The sequence below is a fragment of the Sarcophilus harrisii genome, chromosome X (assembly GCF_902635505.1).
Source record: "Sarcophilus harrisii chromosome X, mSarHar1.11, whole genome shotgun sequence".
NCBI classification, from domain to species: Eukaryota; Metazoa; Chordata; class Mammalia; order Dasyuromorphia; family Dasyuridae; genus Sarcophilus; species Sarcophilus harrisii.
In genome coordinates this window covers 18228168-18253558 of record NC_045432.1, presented here as the reverse complement: position 1 = coordinate 18253558, position 25391 = coordinate 18228168, and the positions used below count along the sequence as shown (strand labels likewise).

The following is a 25391-nucleotide window of genomic DNA, read 5'->3' as shown; positions in this document are numbered from 1 at the left end:
TAAGGCTTGACACTATCTACTGCTCCATCTATCCTTATACAGGGTGGAAAGCTGAAAGAACTCTAGAGCTTTCTCCCCTTTTCATAATGGAAACATTTAATCATCACTTAGTTCTTTCAACACTATTCATATGTGTATTCCTTTTAGAAATTTATTTGGCTACTACATTTTCATTTCAAAGACTGTACCTCTCTTTTATTAAATAGAAATGCTTAGAATTTATCAATTATGTTAAAAGTCCCCTTTCCCCCCTGTAGAATATGTTCAACTTTGTAGAAAAAATTCTTCTTTGGATATAAGCCTTTTTCCTTTGCTTTTTAGTGAATAATTGTCTTTGTTTTCTTGGTACATAGTCTGACTGGAATTCTCTAGTATAATATCTGCTCTTCCTTATCTGCTTGCAACATTTTCTCTTTGACCTGGAAGCTTTGGAACTTAACAGTCACATTTCTGTTTGTCCTCTCTGGTAATGTCCTGTGGATTCTATTAATCTGTACTTTGCCCCCTGGTTCTAATACTTACAGAAATTTTGTGATATCTTGAAATGTGGTATTCATGTTTTTTATTTTATCATATTTAGCTGCGATTCTCAGATTATTTCTCTGAGCTCTGTTTTCTTGGTAAATTTTTTTTAAATGGCTGATATCTAGAGATCCATTTTAATTCTAAGTTTGTGATACTATGATTTCACAAGGTTTTTGTTTGTTTTTGCAATTTTTGCTTTCTATTGACTTTGCTTTTTTGTGAATATATTTCCTCAGTGTCTCTATTTTTCCTCTTATGAGGCTTTCCTTTCCTTCCTTTTCCTTGTTTTAGTTTTTAGCTTATTGTGTGCATTTCTAGTTCTCTTTATTTCCCAAGGGGAAACTTGGCTTATTCACAGTCTCTGAATGAGCTTTCTTGTCAAAAGCCCCTTCTTCTTCATTCCTTCTGGACCAGGCCTCCTTTCACAGCCTTTCTTTCCTTCAAGGCTGGCTATTCTCTCTTGTCCATGTCACCAGGACTGTGTGAATTTATTAATTCATCTTGGTCCAGGTGCATCTCTGCTCAGGGGAGTCTTTGAGAGGCAGTGACTGGCATCGGAGTGGTTGGTGATGGCCTTTGGCAGGGACCCCTATAGCTTAGGATAGTTCCAAAAAGTTCTTGCTCTACTTGCCTATATGCAGATTCCAAATTGGGGAGAGACCAGGATTGCAACCAACTCATGAGAACTAAGAATGATTTTGGAATCCAACAGGAGGGGTTGTCTTTGTTTTGGGGCAACCACTTTATGGATCTTTTCCCCCATCCTTTTCATTTTTTGGCATAATGTGAGGAGAGCTGGAATTAGATGCAGTCTCTTACTTTGGGGGTCCTGCCAGATGCTCATGCTAATAATCTTAAATAGAATGTTTAGCATTTAGGAGAGTAGAAAACAAATGAATCAGCAAAATGCTTTTGTTTCTGTGTCCCCTTCCAGTTCTATGTCAAATTCTACTACTTTTGGCTTTGTTTTCTTTATTTTGAGGAATTCAGATTTGAAGTAAGATGTGATTAGATTTTAAAAGCAAAGATAGTGAAAATAGTGGCTACAAAAGAATACCCCAGTCCCATTACAACCTACAATAGGCTATAATGCTGACAGTGAATGCAAATGACCACAAAGGGGCTTTTTTTTAGTTTTGAGGAAGATCAAAGAAAGCTGAGGGTATTTGGGATGAGCATCATAGCATCTTAGGTAGAGTTAAGGAGTCCAAGATAATGAGTTCTTATTTTGATTCTCTTCTCTTTTAAGGAGAGTTATCTTTAGCTTTGGAATAATAGAACAAAATGGTCTTAGGAGGGTAAGATAAGTCTGGAGATTTCTGGCTCTGGATAGCTGCTCTTAACATATTCAAGTCATCAGACCTGGGTATAGACTACATTCCCGATTACTGAAAGAACTAGGTGATGTGATTGGTGATCCAGTCAGTAATCTCCAAAGATGTCCGAGAAGATGGAGAAATGGAAGAGTACTGCAGGACTGGATAAGGGAAAATGCCTGAATTTTCAAAAAAAGGAAGAGATTGGAGCCTCAGAATTATGAACTAGATATTAAATCCTTGTCAAATTGAAAGATGTTAAGAAAGTTGGAGTGGTAGCCAGCATAGTAGAGTACAGTAAAGATCCAAAAATATCTTGACAGATAAGATTGAGATGAATCTAATAAGATCAAATGCAATTAAAATACATGTAAATTTTTAAAAATCGATGTTAATGTGGGATGTATTATATGAACTAATGCAGCATTCTGCATTAGTATGCAAAGCCAGGCGAATGGTATATAGAATTACTACAATAATATAAATGAAAATACTGAAAGACAGCTGTACTTAGGGGGGGATATGTGGGCAGAATTTTCAAATGCTCTCAGGTATGGTCCTTTTATCAACTGGTTTTGTTTAGATGTTTTTCTTTGTTATAAGAGAGTACTCAGGTATGTATGTGTGTCAGGAAATGACAAGTGTATAAAAGGAAAAAGGCTTCAGTGATTTTTTAAAAAGTAATCTATCCAACATGGGAAAAGCTTGGGTAGGCAGCAATTCAGCTGAAGAAAATCTGGAGAGTCTAATGGACTATAAACTCAACTCTAGGGTAGATAGTCATGATAGCCAAATCGAAAATTCAAAGGATTTTCACCCAGAAAAAGGCATAGATTTGTTCTGTTTGAGCCCAGGGGACAAAACTAGGAGCATCAACAGGAGGTTTCAAAAAGAAAAATTTAGGCTTGAGGTTAAGTAAAGTTTTTTCTATCAATGAGACAGACCTATCCAAAAGTGGAATGGACTGCTGTGGGAGAGAGTAAGTTCTTCATACAGGGGGATTTTTATTCTACTTATACAAGTTGGATTGAATTGCCAACATCACTTCTGCTTGAATTTTTTGGGGCTATGGAAATAGAATTTGTTTTTACCTATGATTTTGAAGGAAAACATTTTTTGAATAACGATAGAACTGTTTTTGGTGTAGCCACTTGCTGCCTCTATTAATGTCTTACATGTGTATTTGTGCTTTCTTTGCCTCTAAATTATAAATTATTCAGGGACAATTACTTTGCCATTTCTTATGTGCCTCCTCACAATTCCTGGTACTGTATCCTGAATGTTGTTGACTGCATGGTTAGCTTCTATTAAGTCATAAGATTTTTTTTTAATGATGCTTTTTTTTTTTCACACTACTCTCATTTCCCAATAACCATAGAACTCCCACTTAGAACAGAGAAAAATTATTTGAGAAAACAAACCTACATAGCAGCAGCATCTCTAGCAGTCTGCACCTGTAGTTCCCTGCTTGGGAGGGAGATGCCTCAGTTTTATAAGGAGCCAAGTCTTAAGATGCTATGGGTTATCAGAATTCTGGTCCTTTTGGATGCAGTTTTCACTTATAATGATTTAAACAGACCTCAGTTGGCCAAGTTCCAAAGAGTTCCTTAAATTTCTAAGTTTGCAGGTGAAGGAAGGACATTCTGGCATGATTTTCAGTTCAATGAGATTTATAGGTATTATGTGGTGGGCATTGTGTTGGATGCCAGAGGTACAATGGTGTAGTTTAAAAATGAAGCATCCCTTTACAGAGTTTACATTTTAATGAGAGGAATAACATTTATTCCAATAAATATAAGAGAATCACTGACATCTGGAAAGATTAAAGAAAAAAAAAAATCCTGTGTAAGATGTGCTTAGTTTGTGCAAAGTACTTGAAAATCAAAAAAAAAAAATAACTTTTGCCACTGGATATATGCCACTGAATCCCCCCCCCCCGTGTCCCCATCCCCCTCAAAGAATATTTGTCTAGATAGACTCCTATTTCCTATAAGATATTCACAAAAGCAAAGAAAGATGACAATTTACTCCACTCATTCTATGAGACGAATATGATCCTGATAAAGAAATAAGGGAAAAGATCAAACAGAGAAAACTGCAGACAGATTTCCCTACTGAAAGACTGATACAAAATTATTAAATGAAATAGTAGTGGGGGAAAATCCAGCAATTTATTATTTGTAAGTATTCACTTTGATCAGGTTGGATTTGTACTAGGAATATATTAGTGGTGATTCAACATTAGGATAATTATAAACATCATCTCAGCCTTTACAAAAATATTTTTGTTTGTTTTTTGCTGAGGCAATTGGGGTTAAGTGACTTGCCCAGGGTCACGCAGCTAGAAAATGTTAAGTGTCTGAGGTCAAATTTGAATTCAGGTCCTCCTGGTTTCAGGGCTGGTGCTCTATCCACTGTGCCACCTAGCTGCCCTCTACAAAAATAATTTTAAAAGTTATTATGTCAATAGATTCTTGAAAGAACCTTCAAGAAAATTATACTGACACATTTTAATGCCAAAAAGCAGGAAAATAGTACTTTTTCCTAAAGGTAGATACTTTAAATTAATGTGTAAGTAGATAGTAGATACTTTAAACTAATGTTATTTATAATGGTGAAACAAATACTAGAAGCTTTGACATTATAATCAAAGGTAAATCTAGATGCATATTATCTCATTATTTGATCTCATTCTAAATATGGTGATTATAGCAGTCAGAAAAAAAATAAATGATTACATATAAAGAGGAAGTAAATGATCTCGTTACAAATGATGATAGTTTTTTTTGAAGAACTTTAGAAAATGAACAAAAAGTTTTTGTCCTCAGTAAAGTAGTAATATATAAAAGAATCACAAATAATTAAAATGTCACATTTTTTCTTTACCTATTTTATGGTTTTTTAATTTTTAATTTTTTTCAGTCGTTGAAAAATCTGCTTTCTCTTCCACTTCTCTGCCTCCATTGAGAAAGAAAGAAAAACATGTTACAAACATGTAATAGTCGAGCAAAATTCCTACATTGGCCATATCTGAAACAAATATGTCTTATTCTGCACTCTGAATCCATCATTGGACAGCCCCTTCTGTATTTTCTCCTCTGAATAGGTGTGAGGTAAAACCTCAGAGTTGTTTCTCTAATTAGTGATTTAGAGTATTTTTTTCATGACTTTTGAGTGCTGGATTTTTTGGGGAATAGTTCTTCGTGTAATTTGATTCAGTTCCTTATATATCTTAGATTGAGACTTTTATGAAAAAACTTGTTGCAAAGGATATTCCCCCCTTGTTCCCTGCTTCTCTTCTAATTTTTGGCACATTGATTTTGTTTGTGCAAAACCTTTTTAATACTATGTAGTCAAAATTGTCCATTTTTGCCTTCTGTCACCCTCTCCCTTATTTGGTCACAAACTTCTCTGTCTATAAATCTGACAGGTAATTTCTTCCTTGCTCCTCTAATTTGTTCATTATGTCAAGTATTTGTTTGGAGCTTATCTTGATAGATAGTGTAAAATGTTATTTTAGATCTAATATCTGCCTGATTGCTTCCCAGTTTTCCCAATGGTTTTTGTTGAATAGTGAGTTCTTGTCCCATTGAGATATTTGGGTTTGTCAAACATTAGGTTGCTTGCTTATTTAACTTCTTTTATTAAAAAGTTTTTATTGAATTTGTTTTTATATGTAGATTTTCCCACCGACCTTCCCTTATTCCTCTCAGAGAGTCATCTCAGAGGATTTTTTTTAAAGGAAGAGGAAAAAAATTATATCCCATCACTTGGAGGAAAGAATAAAGAAATTCCCATTAGATTACTGCATTAAATATCTTAGAATAAATCTGTCACCTTGGAATACTTCTGTAAACAGCTAGAAAAAATTTTTTTTTCCAAATTCAAAAGTTACATAGATTTATAACTCTTATTAGGGGTCATCTATTCTAATCATTTAAGAGATGATACAACTGACAGATTAATTTTATTGTATTGTAGTAAGCTTGGATTGGAATTTTTGCTCCACTTATTCCAAATACAACATAGTTTCAACCATATCTTAGAAGGCGCGTTTGAACTTTTTGTTTTCTACATCTTCCTAAAATATGAATGTTGTCTGTGTTACACAGGGGGGAAATATAAAATAAATTATATGTTTGTGAAGTGTTAAGGGACATGTCAATTCTCCGAGAGCCTCCACAGCTGTAGATCATAACATCTTAAGGAATTGCAAGGCAGCCTTTGCTGACACAGGTGTTGCGGACTGGGAATGAGATAAATTGGAGGCAGAGGAAGAAGAGAGAGGTCAGACAACAGCAACTGTCTCTCAGTCTCCTTGTATCATCCTCTCACAAGAGGAGATCCATTGTGGACAGTGTGGACAGCCACTGTCAGGTGACTCCCGTGTATTCCAACAGCTCTCCCGTGTATTCTAACAGTGAAGGGTTTTAAACATGAATGTCATAGTGAATTATGTCATATATATCTTATATCTGTGGTTTTGAACAAAATCAGTTTGTAATCCAAGTTTTTAAAACTATTATCAGAAATAAGTTCATTTCTGTGAAAATGAAAATTGGAGAGATATTTAATGTTCAATGTTTAATGTTTGTATCAGTATAATAAAAGTTATAATGCTACTGCTTTACAGATTTAATGCTATGCCAACCAAGTTACCAAAGAAATACTTTCTAGCATTAAACAAAAATAATTTAAAAAAATAATTTAAAATTTTATTCAGATGAATAATATGATAAGAATATGAAGAGATGTAGAAAAATGTTGTATGGCATAGTAGAATGCTGGTCCAGAAGAACCTGCATCTGATTTGTACAGACTATGGGGCTGTGGGCAACCTCTTGAACCCAGTCATCTTTCTAAGTAACAAATATCCAGTCTTGCATCAGGAGAGGGAATTTACATACTGGAAGTTTCTTAAACCAGCAAAATCCTATATGTAGCAACAACAACAAAATTAAAGTTAAAATAATTGGTGGAGGTGGGGGAGCGTAGGAAATGTGGATTTGGTTTGACCAGGTTAGAAAATTGTTAATGTAATTTTTGTTTTATTGGGTTTTTTTTTCCTTTTTTTTGTTTTGTTTTGCTGTTTGCCATTTCCTTCTCTAACTCTAATTAATAAATGAAAAAACTGAAGCAAACGATAAAGTGATTTGCTCTGTATTATACACCTAGTGGCTGAGGCTAGATTTGAATTCGGAAAGATAAGTCTTTCTGGTTCCAGAAAAGGTGCTCTATCCAGAGCCACCTAGTTGCCTCAGAAAATATATTACAAAGGAACAATTACCAAATTATTCATTCATTCTTGAAGAGGACCATGACATCAGGGAGGGGATGCCATGACATGCAAGTGGATTGGATTGAAATAAGGGAGAACCAGAAAAGGTCACCCACCTCACTTACTCCTCCAGTTATCTGAGTCTAGTGGTCAGATAGCCACCAGGGTGACTGGAGATGGCCCTCTATGCAGTGGGAGACCTTGGCCTTTTTAAATTAAGGTCTTCAAGAGGTCCCAAGATATCTTGTGAGGTTTCAGAGATCAAAATAATTTATATTCCTTTTGGGCAGAGCACCTGTGGGTCATGATATGATAGATACCCTCTGTGGGGGAAAAAAGAAAGGGGCAGAGGGATAAATATCTTGGTGTTTACATGGCTCTTATTGATTGGCCAACAATAGGTCTCAAGCCAAGCCCTAGATGGTCATGGTTTGGGCCTTGTTTGTCTCAGAGCGAAAATAAATAGCAAATGTTTCTGTTTTGATCAGAAAACTGAGGGTCTTCCCTTCCTTTGTTGATTTTTTTTTTCCACTAGATAAAAGAAGCCATTCGCTGCCTCATTTCCTTAGCTTAAAAAGGCATCCAGGGCCATCTCCAGTAGTCCTGTTCTTACTGTTGTATCCAGATGGTTCCAGAGGAGAAAGTGAGGCTGGTGACTTTGCATAGCTCTCCCTCACTAAAATCCAACTCACTTGCATCTCATGGCATCACCTGCTTCCCTGATGTCATGGTTGTCGTGAGAATGAATAACAGCAACTAAAACTGTGTAAATAAAAGAAAAGTTATAAAGTTGATCAATGGCATGAACTAAATAAGCAAGACCAAAAATAGATACACACCAGTCTAATGTTTATTTAAATTCTGTACCTGTCCTAAAGGGGAAAGACCCTAAGACAGCAAAGGCCATCTTGATGCTGCATTGAGAGACAGAACTTCCAGTAGTCAAGAGAGGCTCGTTCCTCTGTACTGTGCCTGGGTTGGACCTCACTTGGAGTATTCAGTGGGCCATAATTCAGGAAGGATATTATCTGTTAAGAAGAGAACAGCAAGAAAAGCCTTAAGCTCAAATTATATTTGGGGGTGGAGGGGGGGGGCGCAGATAATGACATGTGCAATGCTAATCATATACCCGGATTGGAATAGCTATCAGTGATAAAAGGATTAGACTAAGTCTCTTTGTTCCCTAGAGGGCAAGGGGGAAATTTTTTTTTAAAATTACAAAAACTAAAAAATTGAAATTTGCAAAGAGCCAAATTTGTGTAAGAAGAAACTTCAGACTAGTTAATGCTAACCAAGAGTGAAATAGATGTCTTGGGGGAGGGGGTGCAAAGGGTTTTCCCCTCATTGGAGATTTTCATGGAATGGTTAGGTCTCACTTATTGGGTGTGTTATAGAAGATATTTTTGTTTGTATGTGAACAGAAATAAATGGCAGTTGAAGTCCTTTCTGATTTTGAAATTCTGTGATACTTTCATTTAGCAACTGTTTGGAAAACTAGAAAATAGTCTGGCAAATAATAGGTTTAGATTATCATTTTATAGCAAGAGTTCTACAACCCTTTTCATTATTTATTTGTTTTTTGTTTGTTTGTTTTTGGTATCACAGACCTTTGGAGGTTTAGTCTGTTGAAGCCTATGGACCTCTTCTCAAAATAATGTATTTTAAATGCATATAATACATAGAATTACAAAGGAAACTAATTATGTGAAATGCATTTATAATTTATATTTTTAAAAAACAAATTCATAAGCCTTAGGTTAAAAACCCTGTATTACACCATATGGTAGAATATATTTCAAATTTCAAATGTAAATATAACATCTTAAAAATTATAATAGAAGGGAAGATTGTAATTTCTATAGCTGTGCATAGGGAAAATGTAACTATAGGGCAGACACTTGTTGGGAAAAAAAAATCTGATATATATCTGATAAAACTCTTACAGCTAAAAAACTTTGGAAATTTACACAAATTTGTAAGATGAAATGCTTTTCAATCCCTTATTTATTAACTCATCAAATAATGAACAGTTTTCAAAAGAAATACAAACTTTACTTCATGAAAAATATTTAATATCATCAATAGAGGATCACTCACATTTATACAACAGGCTAAGGTTTGCAAAACATACTATGCATACATCCTTATTTGATCCACTGCACATTTCAAATGTTGGTTTTCACTTAGGCTCTTCAAGTTAGGAAAGGGAGAACTCATTTTGGAGGGTCAGTGGGAAGACAAGTATGATAATTCATAACTTGAATTAGTTCAGTTCTGGAAACAAATTTGGAATTATGCAAACAAAGTTTTGAAATTGTGTATTCCATTTGCCCTAGAGAGTCTATTATTGCTTGGAATATACCCTAAGGAGGTTAGTGATAGCAAGAAAAGAATGATATGCTCACAATTATTTCTAGTAGCATCATTTGTGACAAAAATATAGAAATAAAATGTATCCACCGATTGGGGGAGGGGGGGAGATGCAGAGGTAACTTATAGAATATTACTATGAAAAATTTAGAAAAAAGGAGATGTGAAATCATGCCAAGTGAAAAAAGCCAGAGCAGTGTACATAATCAACACAGAGCCATAACAAGTAGTACCCTGAAAGATGGCAGAACTGCAGTTAAAGGATACGGTACAGCCTTCCTTTCTGTTACCTCTCACTAAGCTACTTTTTTTTTTTTTCAGGAAATTCCCTCCATAAGGGGCTTTGTTTGGATGTTTGGGGGAAATGTCACTTGTGCAGACAAGAATAAAAAATATTTTAACCGATTGAAATGTAGGAGTTCATCTCAGGCTTGAGCAAATACATAAAAAGAAGCAAGGGGATGAGACTGGGGAATACCTAAGATCTGGTTCATCTAGAATAGAAAGCTGAGCAATATGGAGTAAAGCAGTAGGAAAAACGCTTGAAAAGAGACATTGTTACAATGTGCTTCCACTCCTACAGTGCCAGGGTAAGGATTCGTTTCTTATATAATATCTAGTCACTAGGAACTAAGTTTAGTCCATTGAAAATGGAGCAGGACTTGAGTGAAGGTTTGGTGGATTGGCTGGTCCCTGAGCTGAGCTTTGAAGGGAGGAAAGATTCTGAGAGGAGGAGGGGAGGAAGATAAGCAGGCTGTAACGATTGGTCTTTGAGAATGCAGGCATGTGAGAAATGGAGTGGTGAGCTTAAAAAACAGTAGTCTTGTTTATTAGCCCTGTGAGTTTGTGAAAGGGAGTAGTATGAACTGAGGCCAAAAAGGGAAGAGGACCCAGATTTTGAAAGGAAAATATTTGTTTCTTATCTTCTGAGTAATGGAAAGCCACTGAAGAATTTGGAGAAAATTCTCTAATCAGAATTGGGCCTCAGGAATATTATTTTGATAGCTCTGTAGAGGATGGTTGGGGAATAGGAAGACCAGTTAGAAGTCTCTCAAAAAGAAATAGGGACTTTTAAAGGAGGATAAATTTTTAGAAGGCAATATTCATTCAATTTTGGTATGTTTGAGGTGCTGGTAAGACATCCATGTGAACATTTGCAGAAAAGTATTTATAGATAGGGGATTCAAATTCAGGGAGGAGATTGAAAAGGGATATAGATATCTATGAGTGCACAGATGTAGCATAGTTTCTGATGAGATCATCTGAGCAGAGGTATAAAAAAAGAAGAGAGATTAGCAGTAAGGAATAGGGGGGCAAGGAAAGAGAAAAGAGGGTGAATTGTGCTGATCCATTGCAGCCTGACAAGTAGGAGCACCAAAGAGAGCAGTGTCCAAAAGGAGATGATCATCAGTGTTGAATAAAGGTTTGGGAATTAAGAAGTCCTTAAAGTCTAAATAAGTCATTTGAAAAAAAAAATAGTGTCACTAAATATGTATCAGAGAGTAGATTGCAAGGGATTGTTTGGGGTGAGGAAGTACTCAGTAAGTATGGACTAAGTTACCGGAAATTTAGTGAAGGTAAGAAAAAAGACAAGGTGATTATTTGTTGAAATGACAGGCCCAAGTAAAGGTCTATATCTCTGCCCATTCCCTAGATCTCTACTGGTGTATTTTGAACTAGCTACTGGATAGCTTCATTTGGCTATCCTGTCTTCATCTTACAGTTAACACCATTACTGAATTCATAATCTTTCTCTCTAAACTGACTGTTCTTTCACCCTTCCTTATTCCTAGTCACAATACCATCATTTACCCAATTTCATAACCTTGGACTGATGCTAGATTCTTACCTCTTGCTCACCTTCTCCATATAGTCAAGTTGACAAATGCTAATTGAATCTACCTCTCATCTCTCTACTCATACTTCCATCACTGTATTTCAGATTCTCATTACATTTTGCCTGTACTGTTGTGATAACTTGCTAATTGGTTTCCCTGATTTTAGTCACACCCTTCATGCCACTGTCAGAAATCACCAATGATTCTCTCTTGCTTGCTAAGAAATACCTTCCACAATGGTAATTTCAAACTGAATGTTCCCTAAGGCATCTCAAACTCAAGAGGTCCCAAATGTTATATTTTTTTCTCCCTCCATACCATTTTCTTGTATGGCTTGTAAAAACCAGCCAACCAAATAAAAATAACATCCTCCCTCCTAACTTAATTTTTTCTGTCAAGGGCCTCACCAGGTTTGTAGCCTTAGCGTCATCTTAGATTCCCCATTTTCTCTTTTATCTTCTAGTTGTTTCTGTCTGAAGCCCCTCTACCCCGCCGCTTCCAAACCATTTTCCATACAGCTATCTAAGTAATATTCTAAAGGCACAAATCTTTATTTATTTGTTGCCCTGGTATCAAATACAAATTCTTTTGTTTGGCATTTAAAGATCTTCATAGCCTGGCTCTGTTTTTCCTTTCTAAGCTGATTTACACTTTATTCCCATTTCTTTACTCCTTACTATTTCTCACACGTGGAATTCTACATTATGTCTCCTTGCCTTTGCAGAGGCTGTCCCTCCTTACCTGTTTCTTAAAATCCCTGGTGTCCTTTGGACTCAGTTTAGAAGCCACCTCCTACCTGAATTCTTTTCTCACCACCATTCTTAGCTCACTAGTCTTGGTGCTACAATCAACCCCATTCCTCTTACCTTCTATTAACTTTGTATATGTTGTTGTCCCAGCTAGAGCTTGAACTCCTTGTGGGCATGGGCCATGTCTTTTTTGACCTGTTATCTTCAGCATCTGACACAGGGCTTGGCATGCATTCGGTGCTTAATAAATACTTGCTAATTGACTTAAGAAAAGGAACTGACTCACTTGTGTTTTTGTACTGGTAGTGTCAAGAACCATGTCTGGCACATGAGAGTCCTGTCATAAATATGTTGGACTGAATTGAACCATTCATACATATGGAACGCTCTACAATCCACCCTCTGTTCAACTTGTCCAGTCTCTATATACCTTTTTCCATATTCCTTCTTCCAGGCAGTTGAATGAATTTGCTTATTACCCCTTCATTCAAATCCTGCCTTCTTCCATCTTATATTTTTCTTGATCATTTTTCAGATGCTCATTGTCTTCTGCTTGGAATTAAAAAAAAATATATATATATATATATATATGCTATCCTGCTATTGTAACTTTACTTTTTAGACCTCGATATAACTTATATGTATGGAGTGATTGAAATGTTGGCTGAGTGGGAATGTTGGCTGAATGTTTCGAAAAATATATTTCTTGACAGATCCTAGTATTAGCAGTACTATGAGGTATGGCAGGTCACCATAAAATGGACATTTCTAGAGGGCAAAAAGTGTGCTTTATATTTCATACAACCTTAAGAACATTACAGATGTGCAAATATAAAAAGCAGACCCATTTCAATATACTTTCTTTTAAAATTTCCTAAAAGTTTTGAAGATTAAAATGACAAAGTTGCTTTTGAATGGAACAGAACTGTTCTTTATATATTAACAATTGAAAATAAGTACCTAATGCATTTTATGTTTGTAAAAATGCATATATTCATGCATTATACCCTTAGTCATGTGTGAAGTTGATTGAGAAATATCGTATTCCTAGTCACTAATTGGTTTCAAGTTCAAATATAGTAATGAAGTAAATGAATTCTTAGGGAACATGCTTCATCTATTTAGAAAAGTTTTTCAAAGACTGTAGCATTGCTTTCATGTAAGTTAACCTGCTAATCATGTATATATCTATGATGTGGTTATGAAAATAGATTTCTAGAAGGACTTGTATTTGGAGATAATTTATTAACATGCTGTTGCATAGAACATGTGCTTGTAAATAACAAGATGGCATTTTAAAAAGACTTCCTTAATTCTACATTTCCATTCATTTAGACTAACCTTATTTACTGAACTTACAAGGTTTTATTCATAGTCTATAATGTGATGTACTGAATGTAGTCTAAGGGGGGTGGGGGATAGGGGAAGCAGAGGATTATAATTCCTAACTCTGTATGCCATAAATTCCGTGGGATAGAAAAGATTAAGATAAGATTTTAGAACTAGAAGAGAGATTGAGATCAATTGTCCCTTCTCTTTTGTATTACAGATAAGGAAACTGAGGTCCACAGGGGTGAAATGTCCAGGATAATTTCCATGGGTGCAAGATTTTGCCAAATCATACCCCTGCCTTCTTTCCAAGTTCTTTTATAGACTTAACTTTTTCCGTGAAACTTTCCAAGATTTACCCATTTCGTTTTAGTCATTTCCCTTATTCCAGCAATTTCAAAGCACATATGTACACAGACACGCCCATATTCAGGAAGGAAATTTTCAAATGGATCCATCACTCTGCAGAGCAGAAAGTAGATAGTGCCTGTTCAAATGCAAAGCAACTCTTTTTTTTTTTTAATTAATTTTATTTGAAAAACAGTAGAAAAAAAGAAAAACTGAAAAAATACAAAGCAAAACAAAGCAAAACAAAAGATAACTTTATCATGTAGCCAGCAGAACATCAGGGAGGATTCAAAATACATAACAACAAATTACCAGATCAAGCAAGTATATATATTAGTGGAAGAAATTATATTCATGAATGTCTATTTTTCTTTACTTCCTAATAAATTGTTCGCAAAGCAACTCTTAAAAGAAACTAGAATATAAAAAAATCTTTCGTGTATATAAAGTCATATTCATTTGGTACTATAATTTAAAACTTAGGTTTTTTTTAAAAAAATACAATTTTGAACTTTTTAAATATGTTTTATTTTTGCTGATACTTTTAATTCCTGAGCCACAATTTATTCTTCTGTGATTGGATATAATCATCAGTATATAGATGGCCTGTTTATAGAAACAGATAGAGAGAGAGATAGATATGGGATTTTACATACACCTCTCCTTAATCCGCCCATGTATGTAGCTCTACAACAAAACCATTATAACCTGCCTGATTCCTGGACAGGAGTGGCAGGTAAAAATGAGAATTCATTGATTGGTATTTTTAAGTGCCTTACATTTTTTGTTCATGAATTATTATATACATTTAAACGAATTGGATCAAGCTGGGGACTAGGGCCCAAATAATGATCTTGAGATAAAGAAATGAGTGGATGTCAGTATTTCAGATCAAGGGAAGATGGCCAGTGAACCCTTGATCCTAAAGTATAATACCATAGCCCAGCCTATGAAAGTGCACATAAGGTCTGTCTATCAAAGGCAGAAGAGAAGAATAAGAGTCTAGGAAGAAAAATCATGTAGGGCCCAGAATGATGAGGTAAGTCTTGTCTCTGACATTGGAACTCTGGGAGACCTAAGTTGTCTGGTCCCAGGACCACAGGTCCCAATTTGGACTTAAGACCACCTGCTATTATCTGGGTTTTGCTTGAGTTAGGGATTATATTAATGTCCTTCATGCCTTACATAGTTTGATTGTGGTTCTTCAATAAATGCTTATTAATTGTTGATTTCTAGTCAGATGGGAGACAGAAGAGCTTGTTTATAGCTGCCAGAACATTGAGCTTTCTAGATAAAAGAGATCTGAGTTTTTAAACCTAAAAAGAAAAGGATATTGGATTTTAGCTAAGAAAGTTTTAGCAGGCCACTAGAGATGGAAAGCAAGCACTCCTCTAAGTTCTTGGCCACTAATCTCAGGTGAACCATTAGAATAGTCTGTAAGCACATTGAGTTGCCTGCAGTAATAGTGTCAAGTTCCTCAGCACTGGTGGCCTTTGGACTGAGGCTAGATAATCACTCATTATGGAGGTGATTGCTGCTGAGCTACCGGTGAAAGCAGCTGCCCTCTGACGTCTCTTCCAACTCGGAGTCTGATCTTCTGGTTTCAGTACATCATTTCATTAAGGTTACTGAGGACACGACAATATAATTTTTCTGAGACTGATATGAAATTTAGATGACAGTAGTAAACAGAAGTTGGATGCAGGGGCATCTAGGTGGTATAGTGGTTAGACCACCTATCCTAGAGTCAAAAGAATCAAATCTGACATCAGACATTTGACACTTGTCTATGTGATTCTGGGCAAGTCATTTAACACAATCCCCCCCCCCCCCCCCCCAAAAAAAAAAAATGTGGATGTATGCCATATTTGCAAAGTCAAATTGGATATGTCTGTAAGCTGTATTTTCTGTTTCTCATCACAGCCCACTGTTTGTTACATGGAAGATTGGTCGAGATAAACGATTACGTGGATGCATAGGTACTTTTTCTGCCATGAACCTGCATTCAGGACTCAGGGAGTACACCCTTACCAGGTAAGATTCATTCATTACTTCTATATTTTAAAAAAGTGAATCTGATATTTTCTAAAAGGTCGAAGTTCTTAAATCAGTGTTCTTCAAAAATTCAGTGGCTTCTGTGTGCAAAAGGTATCGCGTGAAACTTGGTGCTTCTGTACATGGAGATAAGGGTATATTTAAATGGCTATGATACAGGGTAGAATGAGAAAGTGTAGTAAATGTTGTACAAACAGAACATGGTGGGAAGGAGGCCAGAAATGGGGGAGATCATTTCCAGCAAAGGTGAGTGCCAAAGTCAAATGTGGTCTAACCCTTTAACCAACTGCCTTATCTTTTAGAGGGATAGACAGCTATTGGTTCACATTCTCTAAAGTGTTGTGATTCTGTAATCCCATTTGTTCTGGTAAAGAGTGCTTCTTAATGGGTCTTTTTTGTTAGTTTTATTTTCATGAACAACTTATATTCAATATTTAACTTGAGAGCTGAGGACTGAATGTTCCTGAGTTTTCAAAATTTGTTGCCTTCAATAACAAACATTCTCACCTCTTCCCTATTAGACTTTTCAGTTTGGTTACTGTAAATTTCATCTCCTAAGACTGGGTTCTGCACTTTTCAGATACTTTTGAGATTGTAGGATAAACCTCTGGAATAGGGAAGGAAATGGTACCAAAGGCTGGCAGCAGGATCCCTCACACCCAGCACCCAGAGTTAATCGCAGCGTAATATCTTTTGTTTCATCTAACACAATAACAACGTCCTGAGTGCCTCAAAGTTGTGAAAAGGCTCTAGTTTTAATTTCTAGTCTCTGAAAAGCTATCTGCTTTAGCATCTGATTTTTTTGTTCTGTTTTGATTTCTACCCAATCATGTTCCAAAATTATTTCAAAAGAAGAAAATTCCTTAAATAAGCAAGAAGTAAAAGAATTTCCTGTTGTTTTTCATATTCTACAGCAATTAATATGCACATGGCTTTCTTTTTCTTTTTCTGGAAAGACTGGTGACCCCCTCAGTTTATAGTAAGCTTGTAGTGAGGACATGCTCTACCAGTGTAAATCAGCACCTGCTCTGTAGTTTAGTCTTAGAATGGAAGTGACCACTCAAGGTCACACAGTCAGTATGTGTCAAGCGTAGCCTTCCTGACTCCAAGGCTGGCTCTCCAGTCATGATACTACTGATTATAGCACTTAGCAGGAATCACTTAGTGTAGCTCCACCTCAGATTTTCCATCGGACCCAGACATTTAATCAGAAGATAAATGAAGTGAAAAGTAGTGTGAGTCAGTGGACTAGTGCACTGGATTTGGAGTCGGAGGATATAGGTTTGAATTCCATCATTCCTACTTACTTCCTGAATGATCATGGGCAAAATACTTAACCTCTTGGAGTCCCAGTTTTCTCATCTTTAAATTGAAAAGGTTGGATTCTAAATCTGATTTTATAAGCCTGTGAAATTCTATATGAAAAATTCCCTTAGAGCTTTTTGGAGGAAGGCCCCACAGAATAGTGACTTCAGACTGGCAAATGTAGTAGTTCACTCCAGCATGATAACCCCAAACTTAGTTATCTCTGACCAAAAGCACATTTTAAAATTATTTGTTACTTAGATTCTCAGTGGCTTCATCTTTTGTTTTCTAGTCTATTCTGTCACTCACTTGATCCATTAACTTTTTTTTTTTTTGGCCGAGGCAATTGGGGTTAAGTAACTTGCCTAGGGTCACACAACTAGGAAGTGTTAAGTGTCTGAGGCCAGATTTGAATTCAGATCCTCCTGACTTTAGGGTTGGTGCTCTATCTACTGTGCCACCTAACTGCCCTGATCCATTAGCTTTCAAGGTTATAATTGTTATATTTGTGTTGCCATCAAATTCTGTTGTATTAGTTAAAAAAAAATCAGCACTACATCTCAATACCCCCTTTGTTTTGTTGTAAAAGTTGTGACCTTGAACTCCAATTCTGGTTTTATGTGGACCAAGTTCTCCCAGATAATGAAATCCAGTGGCACAGTGAATTCAAAAACAGAATTAAGTCAATGTTCAAAAATAGTGAAACTTCAGTGAAAGAATATTTTATGTGCTTAAGGAATGTTTAGGGCCATAAACAACTTGGGAGATTTACTACTAATCTGCCTTAGGCTTATGTGCCCCTACCCAGGATATCCTGGGAATATCAGAATATAGTTGATGTGTAAGTTTCTACAATTAGAATAAGGGATAGAGATAAGGACTGGATCTGTGATTGCAGTGGTGTCAGTAATTCCCAGGTGAGAAAACTCCCTCTGTCAATACAGGTCTGCAACTGTTCTGAAATTTAGTCCCAAAGAGACCCCTGGGGCATTAAGAGGCTGAGTGACTTTGGCGGGGTCATATATAAGCTTTGAGATTATTTCTGTGGGTCTTCTACATATATGAGTAAAAATGCCCTTCAGCCCCCATGCTAGCTCAAGCTAACATTATGTAGCAGATACTGAACAAAACCACACAAAAGATCATAGAATCCCATAAACAGTGTAGCTTTCCTTTCCTCTATAGTGAGTCCAGCTTTTCTTTCAAGTACCTATATAGTTCTCCTGCTACTCCATGCTTGCAACTCCTTCAGAAGGGAAACACAATTGAGATTGATCCTTTACCTTCTTCTGGAGATTTCTAGTCTTCCAGATTTAGTGATAAAGCTTTGGAGACCCCCAAAAAAGCAATATTGTACTTCACATTGTTAAAGAGCTCTCCTTGCCCTCAGGCCTACACAAATTTGGTAGCAATGGTAAAGGGCAGATATACAGTGAATATAGTGGTCTTCCATACTGTCCATGACTGTTCTTTCTGCTTCAGAACCACATGATTACTCTTTTCTCCAGAATGATGGATTTAGGAATTCAAGTGGAACCATTATTTATCTTTAGAAAGCTGAGTCTGGGAACTCAGTGCTATTGTTCAATTATGCCCAACCCTTTGTGACCTAGTGGACCATAGCAGACCAATACTGTACATGGGGTTTTTCTTGACAAAGATACTGGAGTGATTCACTGTTTTCCTTCTCCAGTGGATTCAGGAAAACAGGTAAAATGACCTGCCTAGAGTCATATAGCTAGCAAATGTCTGAGGTCAGATTTGAACTTAAGTCTTCCTAATTCCAGGCCCAGCACTCTATCTACTTCAGCACCACATAGCTGCCTTCATACTTAAATGTCCAGAACAAATTGCCTTTTTATTTAAAAAATAGAATCTGGAAACTCTGTAGCATCTGAGGCAAATTTCCCTCTTTTATTCTAGGAAGATATGGCTAGGCATTTTGGCTATCAGTGCCTCACTTTTGTTTCTGGCTGCCCCTGTCTCTGGATTGAATGGGTCCCTTCAGGGCAGGCTTGTTCATAAAAAATTCTCTTCTTCTCCCCACTACCCCCCAAGGACCAAAGCCAGCTCTCTGGTCTCTATCTGGCCTCATAGTTCTCTCTGGATTGCTGACCTCTCTCCTAGATCTGACTGCTCCCTTTCATAGGCCTGAGTCCAAGGGTGAGGCTCAGATCCACAATAGCCATGAGTCAATAACTCTTCCCTGTTCCCCTTCTCCCTCACTCAAATGTAACAACTTAGTCAGTCATCCACAATGAGATGTCAGTGGGTCACGGGAGGGCCATTGGCTCTTAATAATTGCTATCCTTTGGGTTAAGATGGGTGGTAGGGTAGGAGAGGGAGGAACTGTGTGTCCAGTTAACACCCCTAGGGACCAAAGTCTGCTGAAGGCTTCCAGTCTCTGGTATGTATATAGCTGTCTCTGAGTGGCTTTGAAAAAAGACTCTGTAGAGGCCCATTCTGAGCTTAATTTTGGGAGATAAAATCAAACTAAAAGTTAAGATTTTTTGAAGACCTGTTTTGTCCCTGTGTAGGTATGATTTCATTCATGTACATATGAAATGTGTGTGTTCACACAGGTAATTCCTCCAGCAATATAGCTAGATTGTTTTATTCTAGTGGCATATCACTGGCCACAGTATCCAAACAACATAGAATTTTCTTGACAAAACCTTCTCCCATTAGGTAGTTGTGCCTGAGATCGGGTTCCATCCCTTCTTATCCTTGCTTTCTGCCCTTGGTCAGGTAGGACTCATTGTGTCTCCCCTGGGTAACAGGACTATCAGAAGTGATAAAAGATAGTTTGGTTTCTTCACAAGTTTCACATTGCTTCTCCTGCCGGCTGTTCCTTTCACTAGCAGCATCCTACCTTTTCACCACCCCTTCCCATCCCATATGGATACCCGACACCAATCTTCTCCACTCCACCCTCACTCTTGAGATGAAATGCCCAGGATGATCTGAGTTTATTTTTCCTCAAAAGATGTAAGTAAACATGAGTTGAATTCTATGTATAGAATGCCCTATCATTTATAAGTGAAAAAGGAAAAGGTAGATAAATAGGCAACATTTTTATTTCCTGCCTATTTCTTTTTTTAAACCAATGTTAATTAAAAACAAAACAACAAAAAAACTTGGAAAACTTTAGGACAGTGTCCAAATTCAATTCTACAGTAAGCCAGAGAAGAAGAACACTGGTCATAAACAGTGATGAGTGGTAGTAGAAATTGGGAAGCAAATGGGCCAATTCCTGGTATCTGTTGGGAAAAAAAAAAAAAGACCGTGAATAGGAGCCCAGAAAACTATACTTCTGTGGGAACTTCTCTGGGTAGGAGCTCTTCTCTCTCCCTCTTCCACTAGCCTAGACTCAAATAATTTTGAAGACCTAGTCCAAAGGGGTTAGGGTCTCTTGGCTCACAACTTCATCAGAATTTGTCCTGAAAGATTTCTAAAACAACACTTAAATATTGCTCATACCTAGCATTTCTTCCAAAGTTGGTATCAAGCCCACCATCTCCCACTTAGGCACTAAGTATACCATATGGATCTTGGGTATAGAACAGGCCACAACAGAAAATATATAAACTACAAACGACACAAAGGAACCCAGTAATAAATACAAACACTCAATCCATTATACTCATGAGATTGCCTCAGAAGGTAAAGGTACTTTGTGTAACTGCTAAATAGAAATTCCTCATTTACCTTGCACCTGTATCATCAGAGAAACTCAGCAATTCCATGGAGGGTGGACAAGGCCCAGAACTTGTACCAGCCATGGCATAGATTCAGTCCTGAAGTTGCAGATTCTTCTTCTCTGTTACATGTGCTGTTAAGGAACTCTTCTCCCTATTGAAGGCTGGTGGTCCACTCTCAGATTCAGGATTACCCATGAGATTACCTACCCATTGCAGGTACTCATTTTCAGGATCCCTAGTTTGAGTTGTGTTCCAAAAAGTCAACAAAAAAGCAGAAGAGCCACAACTCTGAGGTCCATGAACTCCTTTCTCAGGCCCAATTGGGCATGTGTAGACTACTTGGCAATGTACTTCTCCTTCAAGTTGTCATTTTCTGCTTTTCTATTATCAGGAAGCTGTGTCAGTCACTGGAGCAGTCAGGGGTTCTCTGTGTTCTCTTAGCGAGGGACTAAGGCACTTGTCCAGCTCTTTGGGAGTCACCTTCCTTCTAGGAAATGTTTGTGAACATCAAGTTGATTGAGAGAACATTCAAATGAGACAGGATTTCTTCTGGCCAACCCTCATTGTCTACAGATGGCACAAAGCTGGGGGTATAGCTAATGTGTTGGTTGGCAGAATCAGAAAGGACATCAACAAACTGAGGCCTGGAGAGCTGAAATGGCCTTGGCTCTGATGCTCTAGCTAAATAATTATCAGTGGCCGCATCCAAGCTTTCACAACTCAAGCTCCCTATCTACGGTACTGCCCTACCTCTCTTGCACAGAGGACAATCGGCAAATACTTGTTGGATTGAATTGGATTTTTGTCTCATTCTCGAGAATGTTGGTGTAGCATAAAATCTTTTGAGTAATTTGATTAGCATATTATTTATACTATGGGAGTAGTCTCCAATCTGAAACATAGGCTATCTTTCTAAATTGTTTTGGTCTTCTATTTCTATAAAAATTTTTTTGTACTTGTATTTTAGTGTCATATAGGGATTGACTGAAGGTACTGAGAAACTTTTGCCTAGAGATGTAAAGACTTAAGGGGCAATATAATAGTTATCTTCAAGGATGTGAAGGACTGTCATATGGACAAGGACTTTAATTGTAGTTTTTGGTACCTGAAAAGAAAACTAGCAACATTAGGTGGAAAATCCAAATTATTGTTTTAATCCCAGTTTTTCATTTGAGGGCTCCCAGTTAGAGGGGGAACAGAAGAAGTAGATTTAGACTCCATATAAGAAATAAACTTCCCAACTATCTAAGTTATCCCCAAACTTGAATGGATAGTATATTACCCTCAGTACAAGCCTTCAAATGAAGGCAGGATAACTCCTTGTTAGGGATGTTCTGGAAGAGACTATTGTTGCTACACATGGGACTAGAAGTCTTCCAAATTTCTCTTAGATTTTGAACGGTATTCTGAGCCTCTCAGTGCTTAATTCAGTACTTGGCACGTAGTAGGCATTTAATAAATGTTTATTGACCTTTGAAACATGTGGAACTTTGCTTTGTAGTAGAGCTGAGGCTAGTTAACTCAGTTGACTATGCTTCATTTATTACTTAGGACTTGCTTTTACATTTTTCTTTGTCTTAGACCATTAACAAGAGTCTACCTGTCTCCCCAGAGAACCGGACAGTACACTATGTGCTAGTTCTTATGGAGGAATCAGGTGTGAAAATAACATGTCTATAACAATCTGGTGAGAAAACACTAAGTTTCAGCAATATCATCTTTATTGTTCTTATTAGGAAAAAACATTTCCTTATACAAAACCCAAAATGATTGTGTATATGAAGCCATGAACTCCTGCCTTGTGCAGTTTCTTAAAAGTATATGTTAAAATTGCCCTATTTGTGTCTGTTCCCTCCAGAACTTTTTAGTTTTCTTCTCTATACTACTCTCCCCCCCCCCCTCTCCCCCCCCTGGGGATTTTTTCCTTTCTTTTTTTTTTTTATTATAGCTTTTTATTTACAAATTATATGCATGGGTAATTTTTCAGCATTGACAACTGCAAAACCATTTGTTCCAATTTTTCCCCTCCTTCCCCCCACCCCCTCCCCCAGATGGCAGGTTGACCAATACACATTAAATATGTTAAAGTAAGTTGAATACAGTATAGGTGTACATGTCCATACAGTTATTTTGCTGTACAAAAAGAATCGGACTTTGAAATAGTGTACAATTAACCTGTGAAGGAAATCACAGAAGGAAATGCCTTCTCTATACTTTTTAATGTTTGCTAATTCTTTTTTGTAGAAGGAGAAGCATCCATATCCGTACCCATTCACTTTCCCTTTTTCCTTATGCCTTCAAGCCTTTCCTTATAACATTGATAGTCAAACCTGACCCATACTAACACCTAAATAAATTTTTGACTGACAATTGTAATTGGATATTATGATACAATTGAGGTGGATATGTATGAGGTATAAAGTGAAATCTTTATGAAATAAGAGATAAGAGGAAAAAATTAGAACCAAATGAGTTGTATGAAGGCATTCTAGGATGAAAAATACATGTGAATTAATGGACAGAGTTTCCTTATGGAGTCTTAGAAGGAAGGACTATTATGAAAGTTTGGATTAAAATCAATTAATTTAAAAGTAGTGAATTAGAAGGTAAGTTTAGCTGTTTGTATTGGTATTTAATATCCAAGTTCTAGCAAAAACATTTTTTAAATTAGCTTTTTATTTTCAAAACATATTCATGGATAATTTCCAATATTCACCTTTGCAAAACTTTGTGTTCCCTGGCTTCAGCCCACCCATTCCCCTAGATGACAAGTAATTCAAAATATGTGCAATATGTGCAATTCTTCTATGTATATTTCCACTACTATCATGCTGCAAGAGAAAAATCGGTTCAAAAAGGGAAAAAAAATGAGAAATCAAACAACATGTAAACAAACAACAACAAAAAGATGAAAATACTATGTTGTGATCCACATTCAGTTCCCACAGTCCTCTCTCTGGGTATAGATGTCTCTCTTCCTCACAAGACCAGGCAAGATTCAGGCAAATGGTCTGAATCATTATTGAAAAAAACCATGTCCATCAGAATTTATCAGTCTTGTTGTTGCCATGTACAGTGATCTCCTGCTCATTTCACTTAGCATCAGTTCATGTAAGTTTCTCCAGCCTCTCTGAAATCATCCTGCTGATCATTTCTTATACTTTCTTATAGAACAATAATAATATTCCATAACGTTCATATATCAGAACTTTTTCAGCCATTCTCCAAATGATGGGTATCTGCTCAGTTTCCAGGTTCGTGTCACTACACAAAGGGCTGCCACAAACAATTTTGCAATTATAGGTCACTTTTCCTCCTTTATGATCTGTTTGGAATACAAACCCAGTAGAAACACTGTTGTATCAGAGAGGGTGTACACAGTTTCATAGTCTTTTAGGTGTAGTTCTAGATGGCTCTCCAGAACAGTTGAATCAGTTCACATCTTCACCAGCAATGTATTAGTGTCCCAGTTTTCCCACATCCCCTCCAACATTCATCACATTATCTTTTCCTGTCTTCTTAGCCACCCTGAGAGGTGTGTAGTGGTACCTCAGAGTTGGTTTTGTTTTTTTAATTAAAGCTTTTTATTTACAAAACATATGCCTGGGTAATTTTTCAACATTGATCCTTGCAAAGCCTTCTGTTCCAGATTTTCCCCTCCTCCACTCTACCCCATCCCCTACATGGCAGGTAATCCGATACATGTTAAATGTGTTCAAATATATGTTAAATTCGATATATCTATACATATTTATACAGTTATCTTGCTGCACAAGAAAAATAGGAGCAATAAGGGGGAAAAAACTGGAAAGAAAACAAAATACAAACAATAACAGAGTGAAAATACTATGTGGGGTCCACAGCCAGTTCACATAGTCCTCTCTCTGGGTGTAGATGGCTCTCTTCATCACTGCATAAGTAGAACTAGTTTGAAGAGAGCCATGTCCATCAGAATTGATTGTCATTAAGTATTGTTGTTGCCATATACAATGATCTTCCGGTTCTGCTCATTTCACTTAGCATCAGTTCATGCAAGTCTCTCCAGGCCTCTATGAAATCATCCTGCTCATCATTTCTTATAGAACAATAATAGTCCAGAATATTCATATACCACAATTTACCCAACCATTCCCCAACTGATGGGCATCCATTCAGTTTCCAGTTCCTTGCCACTACAAAAAGGGCTGCCACAAACATTTTTGCACAAGTGGGTCCCTTTCCCTCCTTTAAGATATCTTTGGGATATAGGCCCTAGTAAAAAACATTTTTAAGGAGGCCTAGATTACAAGAATAGTACAGGTGGCCATCTAGCTGTAATATGCTCCAGTGAGACCACATGCTGTGTTCAGCCCTGGACATCATCCCACAAAAGAAAAAGATAAGATGAAGGGCAACCAAGATGATGAAGTCTATAGGTTCTTGCCTTGAAAGTTGTAGGCCTTGATTTGAGGCTTGGTTGAAGAAACTGAGGATGTTTAGCCTAAAGAATAGAAGATTCAAGAATATCCATCTTCAGGTATTTTTGAATATCATGTAGTGAATAGACTTAATCTCTTTGACACCAGGGACAGACCTCA

At 36.9% G+C, this 25391-nt stretch overlaps 1 protein-coding gene across 1 annotated transcript in view; it reads left to right on the top strand.

Moving 5' to 3' along the window:
* AMMECR1 (AMMECR nuclear protein 1) overlaps positions 1-25391 on the top strand; it is a 117000-nt gene that overhangs the window by 36131 nt on the left and 55478 nt on the right. Inside the window, exon 2 of the mRNA XM_031944894.1 lies at positions 15677-15787. Within this exon, the coding sequence (XP_031800754.1) occupies positions 15677-15787 (111 nt within the window). The remainder of the gene's footprint in view (positions 1-15676; positions 15788-25391) is intronic.